We start from the raw sequence: 13,976 nt of genomic DNA on the forward strand, positions 1-13,976 counted from the left end.
TCGGGTGAGTCACTGGTGCATCTCCAACTTTGGCTAATGCTGAGATCCTGCCTGGGAAAGTGTTAATAATGCGATTTCTGCCTCTGTGACCCCCCTGGCAAAGGGTTGATAATGAGGTTGATGTCATACTAGCACCTCTTGCCTGCTCAGTATAAGCAGAGCACTGCTACCCCATTGCCTCCAGGCTCCCCTTGTGTTAAGGCAAAGGCTGAAAAGGGGGAGGGGGAGAGGATGGGGCTCGTATATGGAGATAACAGCAGTGAATGAGGGAGGAAGATCAGAACCAGATTCTGACCTCACAGAATGTGGATCACGATTGTGAGCCCCCCCCCCCTCACGGCCTCTCAGCCAATCACAGCGCGTTTAGCTGACACCAGTGACAGCTAAATGCACTGTGATTGGCTGAGAGAGACCTAGAGGAGGTTTTTTTTTGTCTCGTCCAAGTGCTCGTCAGGGACGTCCTTTTTGGTTTTGTGAATGAAGGACGTCCATGTTAGGCACTTTAGAAGGACGTCCCTGACGAGTACTTGGACATTTTATTTTTCAAGATTGTCGTCCTTCTCAGACGTTTTAATCTGTCTCCCTGTTTTTTTTATAATGTTTTTTTTACCCACTGACATTTTTAAAGGTATGAAATATAAACACACACCACCACCGCCTATCCCTATAGAGTAGAGAGCAGTCCCACGAGCTGCACCTTCCAATTCCCTCACAGCAGCCCCGAGAGAGTATTGCAAACCTGTGAAAGACGCCTACTCCCTAGACTTGAGTGAAGGATGTCCATAAAGGATGTCCTTGGCATGCACAGAGCAGCCAGTATAACGCTTGGCTGCTCTGCGCATGCTCAGCTGGCCGACTGGCTTTGAAGGAAATCCCATGCAAATGAGCTAGCAGCGACCAGCTCATTTGCATGGGATTTCCTTGATGCATGCCCATTTCTTACCGATTCGCTAAGGAATTGGTAAGGGAAGGGCTTTAACGATTTTTTTAGTGCATCTGCCCCTCAGTCCATTAAGTTAGTGCTACCATTGCTGGCCTATGGCAGCCCTGATAGCCAATAGGAAGAAACTATCTGGATGTTAGCCCACCTCTCATCTCTAGGTTTCCATCTACTCAGCAGATAGACAACTTGGATCCAGCTAAAGTTGTGGAATGCTGTCAACCTGTTGTTTTTTCCTATTCCAGCACCTGTCAGGAAGTCACATGTTCACACTAGAAGTTTCCGGAGAGGGTAGAAGCCTCTGAAAATTGATGGAACAATAGGAGGGTTTATGATAATGTGCGGAAGGGTCTGATGGCAGCAGTTACCTCCTCTCTATGTGTTATTAGTTCCCTTTTTGCCCACCAAATTTGTCTTGGTTCCATCTCCTGCCTTTGACCCATGTAAAGAGGGAGATCCCTCCTGACCAGCCTGATGCAGTGATCTGAATGCAGAATCAGCCTACCATACTCCCACGAGTTGGCACTAATGGGCACTTGCTAAAGGAGCAAGGATTCAAGGACCAAGGGACGAGTAACAGACCCAAGACCTGGTTGCTAGCTTGTTTTAGTGGGAAGGTATGAGGAACCTTTCCACCCTTATGTGTCCAGGGAAGGAGAGAGGTTTCATTCAGGGTTCCCTTCTCAGCTACTGCCAACTCCAGACTTCACTTCTTCTGTCTTGCTGCGCCCTATGCCTGGAATAGACTTCCTGAGCCCCTACGTCTTGCCCCATCCTTGACCATCTTTAAATCTAGATTGAAAGCCCACCTCTTTAACATTGCTTTTGACTCGTAACCACTTGTATCCACTCGCCTCCACCTACCCTCCTTTCCTCTTTCCTCTACACATTAATTGATTTGTTTGCTTTATTTTTTGTCTACTAGATTGTAAGCTCTTTGAACAGGGACTGTCTTTCTTCTATGTTTGTGCAGCGCTGCGTACGCTTTGTAGCGCTATAGAAATGCTAAATAGTAGTAGTAGTAGTAGGGTACCTGTGATGACATCCAGGCAGCCTGTACTTCTAACCATAACAGGTAGGAGGAGAAAAGATCTGTAACACATGAAATAGCCTGGCTGCAGAGGCACCATACTGTATATATCACCTAGATACCAAGGAGCCTGTAAGTGATTACCAACCAATTGACTTTTGATAACAGTTAATATCTGCTTAAACAGCAAGTGAACTGTGCAAGCCAAGCCCTCACCACACCGGTGAGTGGTTTGAGTAACAGGGAGAATAAGGAGAAGCTGTTTGTAATTTCTGTGCTTTATTGGAGGAGAGGAAAAAGCTATTGTATATAGTTGGCCATCTGTGTTGAAGTGTTGGAAGCTGTACCCTCATCAACTGAAGGACAGAAAAAGTTCTGTTTTCAGCAAAAGAACTGGTTTGGTCTCAACATCATTGTGTGAAGTGTGAAGTCTGGTGCAGAGCTTGCTCAACCTGACAGGATATTCCTGAGCCTGGCTCTGGTCCCAACAAATAAATTCTTTGTGTGCCTTCCATCCCACCAACCTGGACATTGAGTAGGCAGTTGCCTAGACCATTCTTATGTTCTTATGCCTCTGTATAAGACTCTGGTGACACCTCATTTAGAATATTGTGCACAAATCTGAAGACCACACCTTCAAAAAGATATAAACAGGATGGAGACAGACCAGAGGGTGGCTACTAAAATGGTCAGTGGTCTTTGTCATAAAGCATATGAGGACAGACTTTAAGATCTCAATATGTATACTTTGGAAGACAGGCAGGAGAGGGGAGATATGATAGAGATGTTCAAATACCTATGTGGCATAAATGCACAGGTGGTGAGTCTCAATTGAAAGGAAGCTCTAGAATGAGGGGTCATAGGATGAAGGTGAAAGGTGATAGACTCAGAAGTAACCTGAGGAAATAGTTCTTCATGGAAAGGGTGGTGAATTAGTGGAACAGCCTCCTGTGGAGGTGGTGGAGACAAAAACTGTATCTGAATTCAAGAAAGCTTGGGACAGGTACGTAGGATCTCTATAAGAGTGAAAGGGATAGTAGATGGCATGGATGGGCAGACTAGATAGGCCATATGGTGTTTATCTGCCTTCATTTTTCTATGTTTCTGTGAGATAACAGTGACTTGCCCAAGGTCTGGCGCTAGAACCTCTATAGACTTGTTCTGACTTACAGCTTAAAACTGCTCTTCCACAGTCTCCTGTGAGTGCCTGAGTCAGGACCAACTGCAGGTTTACTGTTTTGAAAAGGATGTAGGAAGGTTCCTGCCCCCACTGGTCCATGCAGGGTTAAAAAAAAAAACCTGTGCACACAGCACATATGCTCCAAAACAAGTCTGCCTACTCTGGAAGAGCATCAGCTGGGTCTGTGAAATTAAACTGACCTTTCTAAAACTGAAGTGGCCCTGCATTATTCCTTAAGAATGGGGCAAGGACCAAAATCACTAGAGCTGCAGTGCCACAGCACAAATCATGACCAGAAGAATGGTGCAGCCCTCGTGGAGCTCAGGGCACAGGAAGGGTCCATAGGAAGGCAACTGGGGTTGCACTGACTGCTGAGGGCCGGTGACTGCAGGTTTTTTCCTGTCTCTCACTTACCACATGTACAATCTGGGGACATTGAAGAAGAAGTGGCAAGAAATTAACTAGATAGTTACACTGCAAATGTCATGGCAGCCCTGGCAGTTGTGTCCAGATCCACCCAACAGTGCAGTGCATAGACTTCAGCTGTGAGAGTCCTGGACATGACATGTATTCATCCCCTGATCCATCCAGTCCTAGAGGTGACAGACTCTGTGTCCCTGTGTCCATCCCCTGATCCATCCAGTCCTAGAGGTGACAGGCTCCGTGTCCATCCCCTGATCCATCCAGTTCTAGAGGTGACAGGCTCCGTGTCCCTATGTCCATCCCCTGATCCATCAAGTCCTAGAGCTGACAGGCTCCATGTCCCTATATCCATCCCCTGATCCATCCAGTCCTAGAGCTGACAGGCTCCGTGTCCCTGTGTCCATCCCCTGATCCATCCAGTCCTAGAGGTGACAGGCTCCGTGTCCATCCCCTGATCCATCCAGTTCTAGAGGTGACAGGCTCCGTGTCCCTATGTCCATCCCCTGATCCATCCAGTCCTAGAGCTGACAGGCTCCGTGTCCCTATATCCATCCCCTGATCCATCCAGTCCTAGAGGTGACAGGCTCCGTGTCCCTGTGTCCATCCCCTGATCCATCCAGTCCTAGAGGTGACAGGCTCCGTGTCCCTATGTCCATCCCCTGATCCATCCAGTCCTAGAGGTGACAGACTCCGTGTCCCTGTGTCCATCCCCTGATCCATCCAGTCCTAGAGGTGACAGACTCTGTGTCCCTGTGTCCATCCCCTGATCCATCCAGTCCTAGAGCTGACAGGCTCCGTGTCCCTATATCCATCCCCTGGTCCATCCAGTCCTAGAGGTGACAGGCTCCGTGTCCATATGTCCATCCCTGATCCTTCCAGTCCTACAGGTGACAGACTCCATATCCATGTGTCCTTCCCCTGATCCATCCAGTCGTAGAGGTGAGAGGTTCCATTTCCCTTTCCCATTCCCTGATCCATCTAGTCCTAGAAGTGACAGGCTCTGCATCCCTGTTCCTATCCCCTGATCCCTCCAGTCCTAGAGGCAGTGGTATAGCCATGGGGGGCCTTGGGGGCATGAGCCCCCAAATTTGGGTTTAGGTCCCACAAAGTATGCTGGTTTGACTGGTGGGGGTTCCAAAGCCCCACCAGCAAAAGCTTTCCCTGTGGCATATTCACCACCACACTACCTGCCCTGCTTCCCCCTCCCTTGTGTGCATGCTTGGTTTTAAGGAAACTGCGCATGCGCATCAGGGCAGGAAAGCAGGACAAACAGCGTGGCACCGAGTATCGCCACAGGAAGTCTTCTGCTGGTGGAGCATGAGGACCTCAGCCAGCCCAGGTATGTGGGGTTGCGGTGGGGGTGGAGAGCAGCAGGGAGGCAGGGCAAAATGTGCCTCCCACTTTGGGCTCAGGTCCCTCCCAAAATCAAGATCTGGCTATGCCTCTGCCTAGAGGTAACAGGCTCTGTGTCCCTGTGCCAATACCCTGATCCATCTGGTCCTAGAAGTGACAGGCTCTGTATCCCTTTGCCCATCCCCTGAGCTGTCCAGTCCTAAAGGTGAAAGGCTGTGTATCCCTGTGCCCCTCCAGTGATCCTTCCAGTTGTAAAGGTGAGAATAAGGTGTTTTAATTTAGTATGGGTTATTTTTTCTGCTTTCATAACCTGTTTTTCTCCTTTAGAAAATGGACTTGGTGCAGGTTCCTCAGAAAGCATATGGAAACTTCTACGAAGGCGACTGTTATGTCCTGCTGTCTGTAAGTAATGAATTCTTGTCTGGCAATTGATTACTAGCTCTTTGAGAATCCAGTTCGTGTTTTACTAGTATCTGCCTTTCGTTCCTTGTTTCCCACTTTCGGGATAATTTTGAAAGCCTTTCTGTGTGTAAAGTGGTGCTGTACTGTACATGCTAAAATAGGCTTTTATAAATCCGTGTGTCCAAACTGTGCTTAAAATTACCCATGTACAGCTTGTGTTTTATAGTAACTAAGTAAATGTAACTAGTGACTGTACTTAAGTAAAGGTTTTGATTGTCATTTTTACTTGTAAAGAAGTACAGGAAACATTTGTTACTTTTACTTTTACCAATGTAATAATTTCACAAATTTTTACTACTTTTACTCAGTTAACATCTGATGCTTGCAGTTAAAAGTAAAAAGTAAAGCGGAAGCCAGATGTAAATGACGATTCCTCAGTAACCCAAATGAAACAGCAAACCCTGGAACAGGATTTTGCTATTGCAAAGCTCATCAAGCAAACAGTGGATCATCTCATCTTAGATTTTGTTATTCAGTGAATATAGCCTATGAGAACAGTGAAGTTGCTTGTGTTTTATGAACTGGTTTCTGGTCTCTAGCCAAACAGAACAGTGATGAATTGGGTCATTTTGAAGTGGAGATGAAGGTAAAGCTTTTAGAAATTCTTGGTGAACAGATATATGTCTCTATCACAACCGACTGCTCGTCATTCCATGGGAAATTTTACATTGGGTTAACTGCCACTGGATTGATAGCCTTTAGAGAGGAAGTCTGCTTGTCTGGCCTTAAGACTGAAGGGTTCTCATACATTTGATGTTCTTGCATCAGTTCTCAAAGATATTCAAGCAGAGTTCGCTATCAGATGAGAAATTATTAGAACAAAAATAGACAATAGATTCCACCCTTATGAAAGCCTTCTCCGTTATTGGACAGCAGGATGATTTATTTATTAAAAAATTTATATTCTGCATGATCTGAACCAGGGGCGTAGCTAAGGGTGGGCCTGGGTGGGCCCAGGCCCACCCAATTTCAGCCCAGGCCCGCCCACCCAACCGCACGCACACTGAAGCAGCAGCAGCAGCCTAGCATACAGCAGAGACGGCACCCGCTTGCGCTCTGGCTCAGCAGATCTCTCCAGGAGGTCCGAGGTTCCTTCCTGCTTCCAGCCCGATTGGCCCGCCCACCACGCCACCCAAGCAAGTGCACAATACATACTCACTGACTGCAGCAGCGTACTAGCACACCCGCTCAGGGCAGGCTCAGCTGATCTCTCCACTCAGGCGCGTTGTAGATGTTTTCTATCTATCCTACGCGGACGTGGCTGTGCGCGGCGGCGGGCGTGCGCCTCAGCCTCGCTCTCGACTCGCTCCTCGGCTCCGTTGTCGGTTCGCTCGGGCATAGCTGCAAGTGCACGGCTGCACGCACGGCACGCAGGGGGTTGACTATTAGTGCGATCCTCAGCCTGGCCCTGCCCTGAAACGTGGGACTTTGGGAAAGGGAAAGAAGAAGGTTCTAGTTGGAATCGAGATCATTATTCCAGTTCCAGAATCGAGTTAGCAGCAGCTGCCAGCCCAGCCCAGCAGCAGGTAATAAATTGTAAATGCTTTTTTGTTTTTTTACATCATATAATTAACATCATCTTGTAATTTTTTTTAATTAAGCTAGCTGGGGCCTGGGCACTATTAAAATGTATTGTGGAATTTCTGGGTGGGGTAAGCCTAGGGCAAAAAATGTACATATTTAATTATTAAAATATACCTTTTTTTTGCCCTGCAGTGAAGAGCCCACCCAGAAGCCCACCACCATGACCTGCCAGCATTTTGATTACTCTTTTGTAATCAAAATGATGGCTGTGGTCTGGTGGGCTTCTGGATGGGGGGGGGGGGGGGTAGATGTTTCACTGCCAGTGCCGCCCTAGGGCAATGAGGAGCCCATCCCCACCTAAAAATTCCTTAACAATAAATTTTAATAGTGCCAAGCTAGCTTAATTTTTAAAAAGTTGTCTTTCTCTCATTTTGGTGGGTTTTTGGGTGGGGATGGTCTCTGCAGTGCCTAGCTTAAAATTTAAAAAAAAAGTGTAGGCGCCAGCGGTTTTCTCTGGGTGGACCGGTGGGTGGACTCATCTCTCTCTCTCTCTCTCTTTATATATATATATATAGTGCCCACCCATATTAGCTCTGGGCCCACCCAAAATGTCAGGTCTGGCTACGCCACTGATCTGAACAATGTTCAATGGATAACAAAAAAACGCATACATAATAGAAAAAACATACAAAATCTTACAAAACAATAAATCCATCCAACTCCTACATGTGGTTTTCCTTCCCCCCTGAAATAAACATTCAATGATAACGAAGATGAAGATGCAAGTGATGAGTTATACATCATTACTTCTAATGCAGATTATAATGGCAATGAGGATGTTAAAGCATTGTTTGCTGTATGGAAGTCAAATGTTTCAGAGATTCCCTTAATCAATACCTGCAGACCGTCAGAAGACATCACTAGTTTTTCAGCCAGGTCTGATCTGAAGGAACTTTTTATCAGATTGAACCTGCTAGTGCAATTGTTGAATCTTTTCAGCTGTCCTGGTTGAATAATGACTCACAAGTGCTCCCAAATGAGTGACAGTCATTTTCAAAATTTAGTTTTACTAAAAGCATAGTGGTTGAATTGTAGAGCAATAAAGTTGTTGGGGATAAAAATGTTAACAATAGTCAAATCCATTGCAGTTTTTAGATACATTAAAAGCAGGAAACCGGCCAAAGAGTCGGTTGGGCCGCTGGACGAAAATGGTGTTAAAGGGGCGATCAAGGAGGACAAAGCCGTAGCGGAGAAATTAAACGAATTCTTTGCTTCGGTCTTCACCGAGGAGGATTTGGGGGGGACACCGGTGCCGGAAAGAATATTTGAAGCGGGGGAATCGGAGAAACTAAACAAATTCTCTGTAACCTTGGAGGATGTAATGGGTCAGTTCAGCAAGCTGAAGAGTAGTAAATCACCGGGACCTGATGGTATTCATCCCAGAGTATTAATAGAACTAAAAAATGAACTTGCGGAGCTACTGTTAGAAATATGCAATCTGTCCCTAAAATCGAGTGTAATACCGGAAGACTGGAGGGTAGCCAATGTTACTCCGATTTTTAAGAAGGGTTCCAGAGGAGATCCGGGAAATTATAGACCGGTGAGTCTGACGTCGGTGCCGGGCAAGATGGTGGAGGCTATTATTAAGAATAAAATTGCAGAGCATATACAAAAACATGGACTGATGAGACAAAGTCAGCACGGATTTAGTGAAGGGAAGTCTTGCCTCACCAATCTAATGCATTTTTTTGAGGGGGTAAGCAAACATGTGGACAATGGGGAGCCGGTTGATATTGTCTATCTGGATTTTCAGAAGGCGTTTGACAAAGTGCCGCACGAAAGACTCCTGAAGAAATTGCAGAGTCATGGAATCGGAGGTAGGGTATTATTATGGATTAAGAACTGGTTGAAAGATAGGAAGCAGAGAGTAGGATTGCGTGGCCAGTATTCTCAGTGGAGGAGGGTAGTTAGTGGGGTCCCGCAGGGGTCTGTGCTGGGTCCGTTGCTTTTTAATGTATTTATAAATGACCTAGAGATGGGAATAACTAGTGAGGTAATTAAATTCGCCGATGACACAAAATTATTCAGGGTCGTCAAGTCGCAGGAGGAATGTGAACGATTACAGGAGGACCTTGCGAGACTGGGAGAATGGGCGTGCAAGTGGCAGATGAAGTTCAATGTTGACAAGTGCAAAGTGATGCATGTGGGTAAGAGGAACCCGAATTATAGCTACGTCTTGCAAGGTTCCGCGTTAGGAGTTACGGATCAAGAAAGGGATCTGGGTGTCGTCGTCGATGATACGCTGAAACCTTCTGCTCAGTGTGCTGCTGCGGCTAGGAAAGCGAATAGAATGTTGGGTGTTATTAAGAAGGGTATGGAGTCCAGGTGTGCGGATGTTATAATGCCGTTGTATCGCTCCATGGTGCGACCGCACCTGGAGTATTGTGTTCAGTACTGGTCTCCGTATCTCAAAAAAGATATAGTAGAATTGGAAAAGGTACAGCGAAGGGCGACGAAAATGATAGTGGGGATGGGACGACTTTCCTATGAAGAGAGGCTGAGAAGGCTAGGGCTTTTCAGCTTGGAGAAGAGACGGCTGAGGGGAGATATGATAGAAGTGTATAAAATAATGAGTGGAATGGATCGGGTGGATGTGAAGCGACTGTTCACGCTATCCAAAAATACTAGGACTAGAGGGCATGAGTTGAAGCTACAGTGTGGTAAATTTAAAACGAATCGGAGAAAATTTTTCTTCACCCAACGTGTAATTAGACTCTGGAATTCATTGCCGGAGAACGTGGTACGGGCGGTTAGCTTGACGGAGTTTAAAAAGGGGTTAGATAGATTCCTAAAGGACAAGTCCATAGACCGCTATTAAATGGACTGGAAAAATTCCTCATTTTTAGGTACAACTTGTCTGGAATGTTTTTACGTTTGGGGAGCGTGCCAGGTGCCCTTGACCTGGATTGGCCACTGTCGGTGACAGGATGCTGGGCTAGATGGACCTTTGGTCTTTCCCAGTATGGCACTACTTATGTACTTATGTACTTATGTACAGTTGCAGTATTTTTACTTTTTACTCAAGAAGTATTATATTAGGCAATAGCTTTTTTTTTACTTTAACTTAAGTTTAATTTGTTCTTCACTGTACTTTTACCATTACTTAAGTATTAAAATATACATTTATTTTTATTTTTACTTAAGTACTTTGACCTAGTATTTTGAACTACACTGACTTCGCCTAACATGAGCACAGGTGTTCCCAGGGGTGAGGGGTGGTGACAGGTCTTCTTTTCTGCACAGACTTTTGAACATACATTAACCTGGGAAATTTATAAGTGCTTAAATTCCCAGAAATCTGTGCATACATTTAACCTACTGTTACCTATAGAGGAGCACGATTTTTACATGTGTGCTCGGTTATAAAATTCCCTCCCTCTGTGCGGCAACTCACACTGGAATATTCTGGCTTGATCCTGCTCTAAAGAACTGAGATCGACAGGCAAAAAAAAGTGCTTACTATGAATGTAGTGATCAGGGGCATAGCCAGCCCTCCAATTTTGGGGGTGCCCAGGGGTGTGTGCTAACCCCATACCTTTGCTGGCAGGGATGCTGAAGCCCCACAAGCCAAATAAATACAATGTCTCTGCTCCCCTCCTTCTCCTACTGCTTCCTTCTTGCAGACATTGGAGGTGTTCACAAGAAGTCCCGGTGTAGGCGGCTAAAGGCACGCCACTGACGTCTACAAGAAGGAAGCAGCGGGAGAAGGAGGGGAGCGGAGACATTGTATTTATATGGCTGACGGGGCTTCAGCAACCCCATCAGCAAAGGTAAATGGGTGCAGCAGTTCTAGAGGAGGCCTGAGCCCAAAGTGGGGGGGGGGGGGGGGCCCAGGCTCCCAAGACCCCGGTGGCTATGCGTAGTGATACTGCTCTTTGTTTCTGTTGCTTCTAATTGGCAGAAAACCAGTTAGCAGCAACATTCCATGCTACCAATCCCAGGGCAAGCAGTTGCTTCCCCATGTCTGTCTCAATAACAGACTATGGACTTTTCCTCCAGGAATTTGTCCAAACCTTTTTTAAACCCAGATATGCTAACTGCTGTTACTACATCCTCCGACAATGAGTTCCAGAGCTTAACTATTTGTTGAGTGAAAAAAATATTTCCTCCTATTTGTTTTAAAAGTATTTCCATGTAACTTCCTCAAGTGTCCCCTAGTCTTTGTACTTTTGGAATGAGTAAAAAATTGATTTACTTTACTTGTTCTACACCACTCAGGATTTTGTAGACCTCAATCATATCTCCCCTTATCCGTCTCTTTTCCAATCTGAAAAGTCCCAGCCTCTTTAGCCTTTCCTCATAGAAGAGGAGTTCCATCCCCTTTATCATTTTGGTCGCTCTTCTTTGAACTTTTTCTAATTCCACTATATCTTCTTTGAGATACGGCGACCAGAACTGAATGCAATACTCAAGGTGAGGTAGCACCACAGAGCGATAGAGAGGCTTTATAGCATTTTCAGTCTTATTCACCATCCTTTCCTAATAATTCCTAGCATTCTGTTTGTTTTTGTCCACCGCCACATATTATCTACAAAAACACCTAGATCTTTTTCTTGAGTGCTGACCCCCAAGGTGGACCCTAGCATTAGGTAACTATGATTCAGATTATTCTTTCCAATGTGAATCACCTTGCATTTGCCCACATTAAATTTAATTTGTCATTTGGATGCCCAGTCTTCCAATTTCCTAAGGTCTTCCTGTAATATTTCACAATCTGCACGTGTTTTAACAACCTTGAATACTTTTGTATCATCTGCTAATATAATCATCTCACTCACCGTTCCGATTTTCATATCATTTATAAATAAGTTAAATAACACTGATCCCAATACAGATCCCTACTGCAGTCCACTAGTCACCCTCCTCCATTGACAGAAATGACCATTTAACACTACCCTCTGTTTTCTGTCCAATAACCAATTCCTAATCCACACTAGAACCTTGGCCTCATGTCCCATGACTCTCATTTTCTCAGGAGTCTCTCATTAGAAACTTTATCAAAAGCTTTCTGAAAATCTAGATACACTACGTCAACTGGCTCACCTTTATCCACATGTTTATTCATGCCTTCAAAGAAATGAAGCAAATTGGTGAATCAAGACTTCCCTTGGCTGAATCCATGCTGACTCTGTCCCATTAAACCATGTTTCTCTATGTGTTCTGTAATTTTATTCTTTATAATAGTTTCCACTATTTTGCCTGGCACCGAAGTCAGGCTTACACTGTAATTTCCCGGGTCACCCCTAGAACCCTTTTAAAAAATCAATGTCACATTGGCCACCCTCCAATCTTCAGGTATTACAGATGATTTTAATGACCAGTTACATATTACTAACAGCAGATCATCAATTTCATTCTTGAGTTCTTTGAGTACCCTTGTATGTAAGCCATCCAGTCCAGGTGATTTACTACTCTTTAATTTGTCAATTTGGCTCAGTACATCTTCCAGGTTCACTGAGATTTCTTTCAGTTCCTCCACATTATCATCCTTGAAAACCATTTCCGGTATAGGCAGATCTCTTACATCTTCTTCTGTAAAGACAGAAGCAAAGAATTCATTTAGTTTCTCCACTATGGCCTTCTCTTCTCTAAGCGCCCCTTTTGCTTCTTCATGATCTAACAGTCCCACGGATTCCCTTGCAGGCTTTTTGCTTCTGATGTACCTGAAAAAGTTGTTACTGTGAGTTTTAGCCTCTGCAGCAAGTTTCTCTTCATATTCTCTTTTAGCTTTCTTTATTAATGCTTTGCATTTGACTTGCCAATGCTTATGTTGCTTCTTATTTTCTTCATTTGGATCCTTTTTCCATTCTTTGAAGGATAATCTTGTAGCTGTAATATCTTCTTTTACTTCACCTTTTAACCATACTGGCTGTCGTTTTCTCTTCTTTCCACCTTTGCAAATACGTGGAATGCATCTGGACTGGGCTTCCAAGATAGTATTTTTGAATAATGTCCACACCTGATTTAGTGTCCTAACCTTAGCAGCTGATCCTTTTAGTTTCTTTTTCACCATTTTCCTCATTTTATTATAGTTGCCGTTTCAAAAATTAAATGCAGCTACAGTAGATATCCTTTGCAGGTTCATGCCAGAGAAAAGGTCAAACATTCCCAGACTGGACTTGACTGGACCCAGGGCTGGTCCTCCTGCACAGGCAAATGTAGCTTAGATTAGCAGCTGTCAAATGCTTGATGAAAGAATTGGGTCTTCCAAGAAACCTGGAGAATATGAGTTCTCTAGACGAAGATGTTGAGGAAGAGAATTCCAAAGTACTGGATCTTGTTGATTCCCATCTCGCTTTAGATGAATGGGGTAAAACAAGTCTATGGTCATTAAGAGATTGGAGAGTGTGAAATGGAGTGTAGGGAATGATTAGAGATGCCAGATAAGCAGGATTATTGCTATATAAAATCTTGTGTATTTGAGTTAGAATCTTAAATTTTATTTTAAAATCGAAGCCAGTTCAGCTGCTTAAGAAGTGGTGTAGCATGGTCATGACATTTTGTCCAGCAAAGAATTTGTGCTGCAGTGTTTTGAAGGGTCTAAAGACGTTTAAAGTTAGACTTAGTGATGCTGCATAAATGACATTACAGTAGTCATAACACATTAACTCATGCTATGACTACTGTAACGTAAGTATAACTTAAAGAACAAAGGGAGATGGAGTTGATCATACTATGAATGGACCTCAGTTTATGTAGAAAGTAAAAACCAGTTTTGAGAACTTGAGAAATTTGTGGGGAAAAGGAAAGCGTTGAGATGATAATGATTCCTATGTATTTAAATAAACCTACTGGAGTAATTTGCCTATCAAATAGAGTGGGTATGAAAGAAACAGAAGAAAAAGGGCCTGTAATCCAACAGGCCACTGTTTTTTCCGGGTTTGGTACAAGTCAATGATCTACTAGCCAAGATGCTAATTTATGTAGACAGTTCTGAAGAGGTTGTAAATTAGTAGATGTCAGATCAGCATAGTAAACATATAAGAAATCATATGTATAAGAAT

At 44.4% G+C, this 13,976-nt stretch overlaps 1 protein-coding gene across 1 annotated transcript in view; it reads left to right on the forward strand.

Annotated features, from left to right (window-relative positions):
- Positions 1-13,976, forward strand: part of AVIL (advillin) — a 125,317-nt gene that overhangs the window by 33,603 nt on the left and 77,738 nt on the right. The window contains 1 exon segment of the mRNA XM_030198300.1: positions 5,254-5,328. Coding sequence (XP_030054160.1) covers positions 5,254-5,328 — 75 coding nt within the window.

This window comes from Microcaecilia unicolor, chromosome 3 (genome assembly GCF_901765095.1).
Source record: "Microcaecilia unicolor chromosome 3, aMicUni1.1, whole genome shotgun sequence".
Taxonomy (NCBI): domain Eukaryota; kingdom Metazoa; phylum Chordata; class Amphibia; order Gymnophiona; family Siphonopidae; genus Microcaecilia; species Microcaecilia unicolor.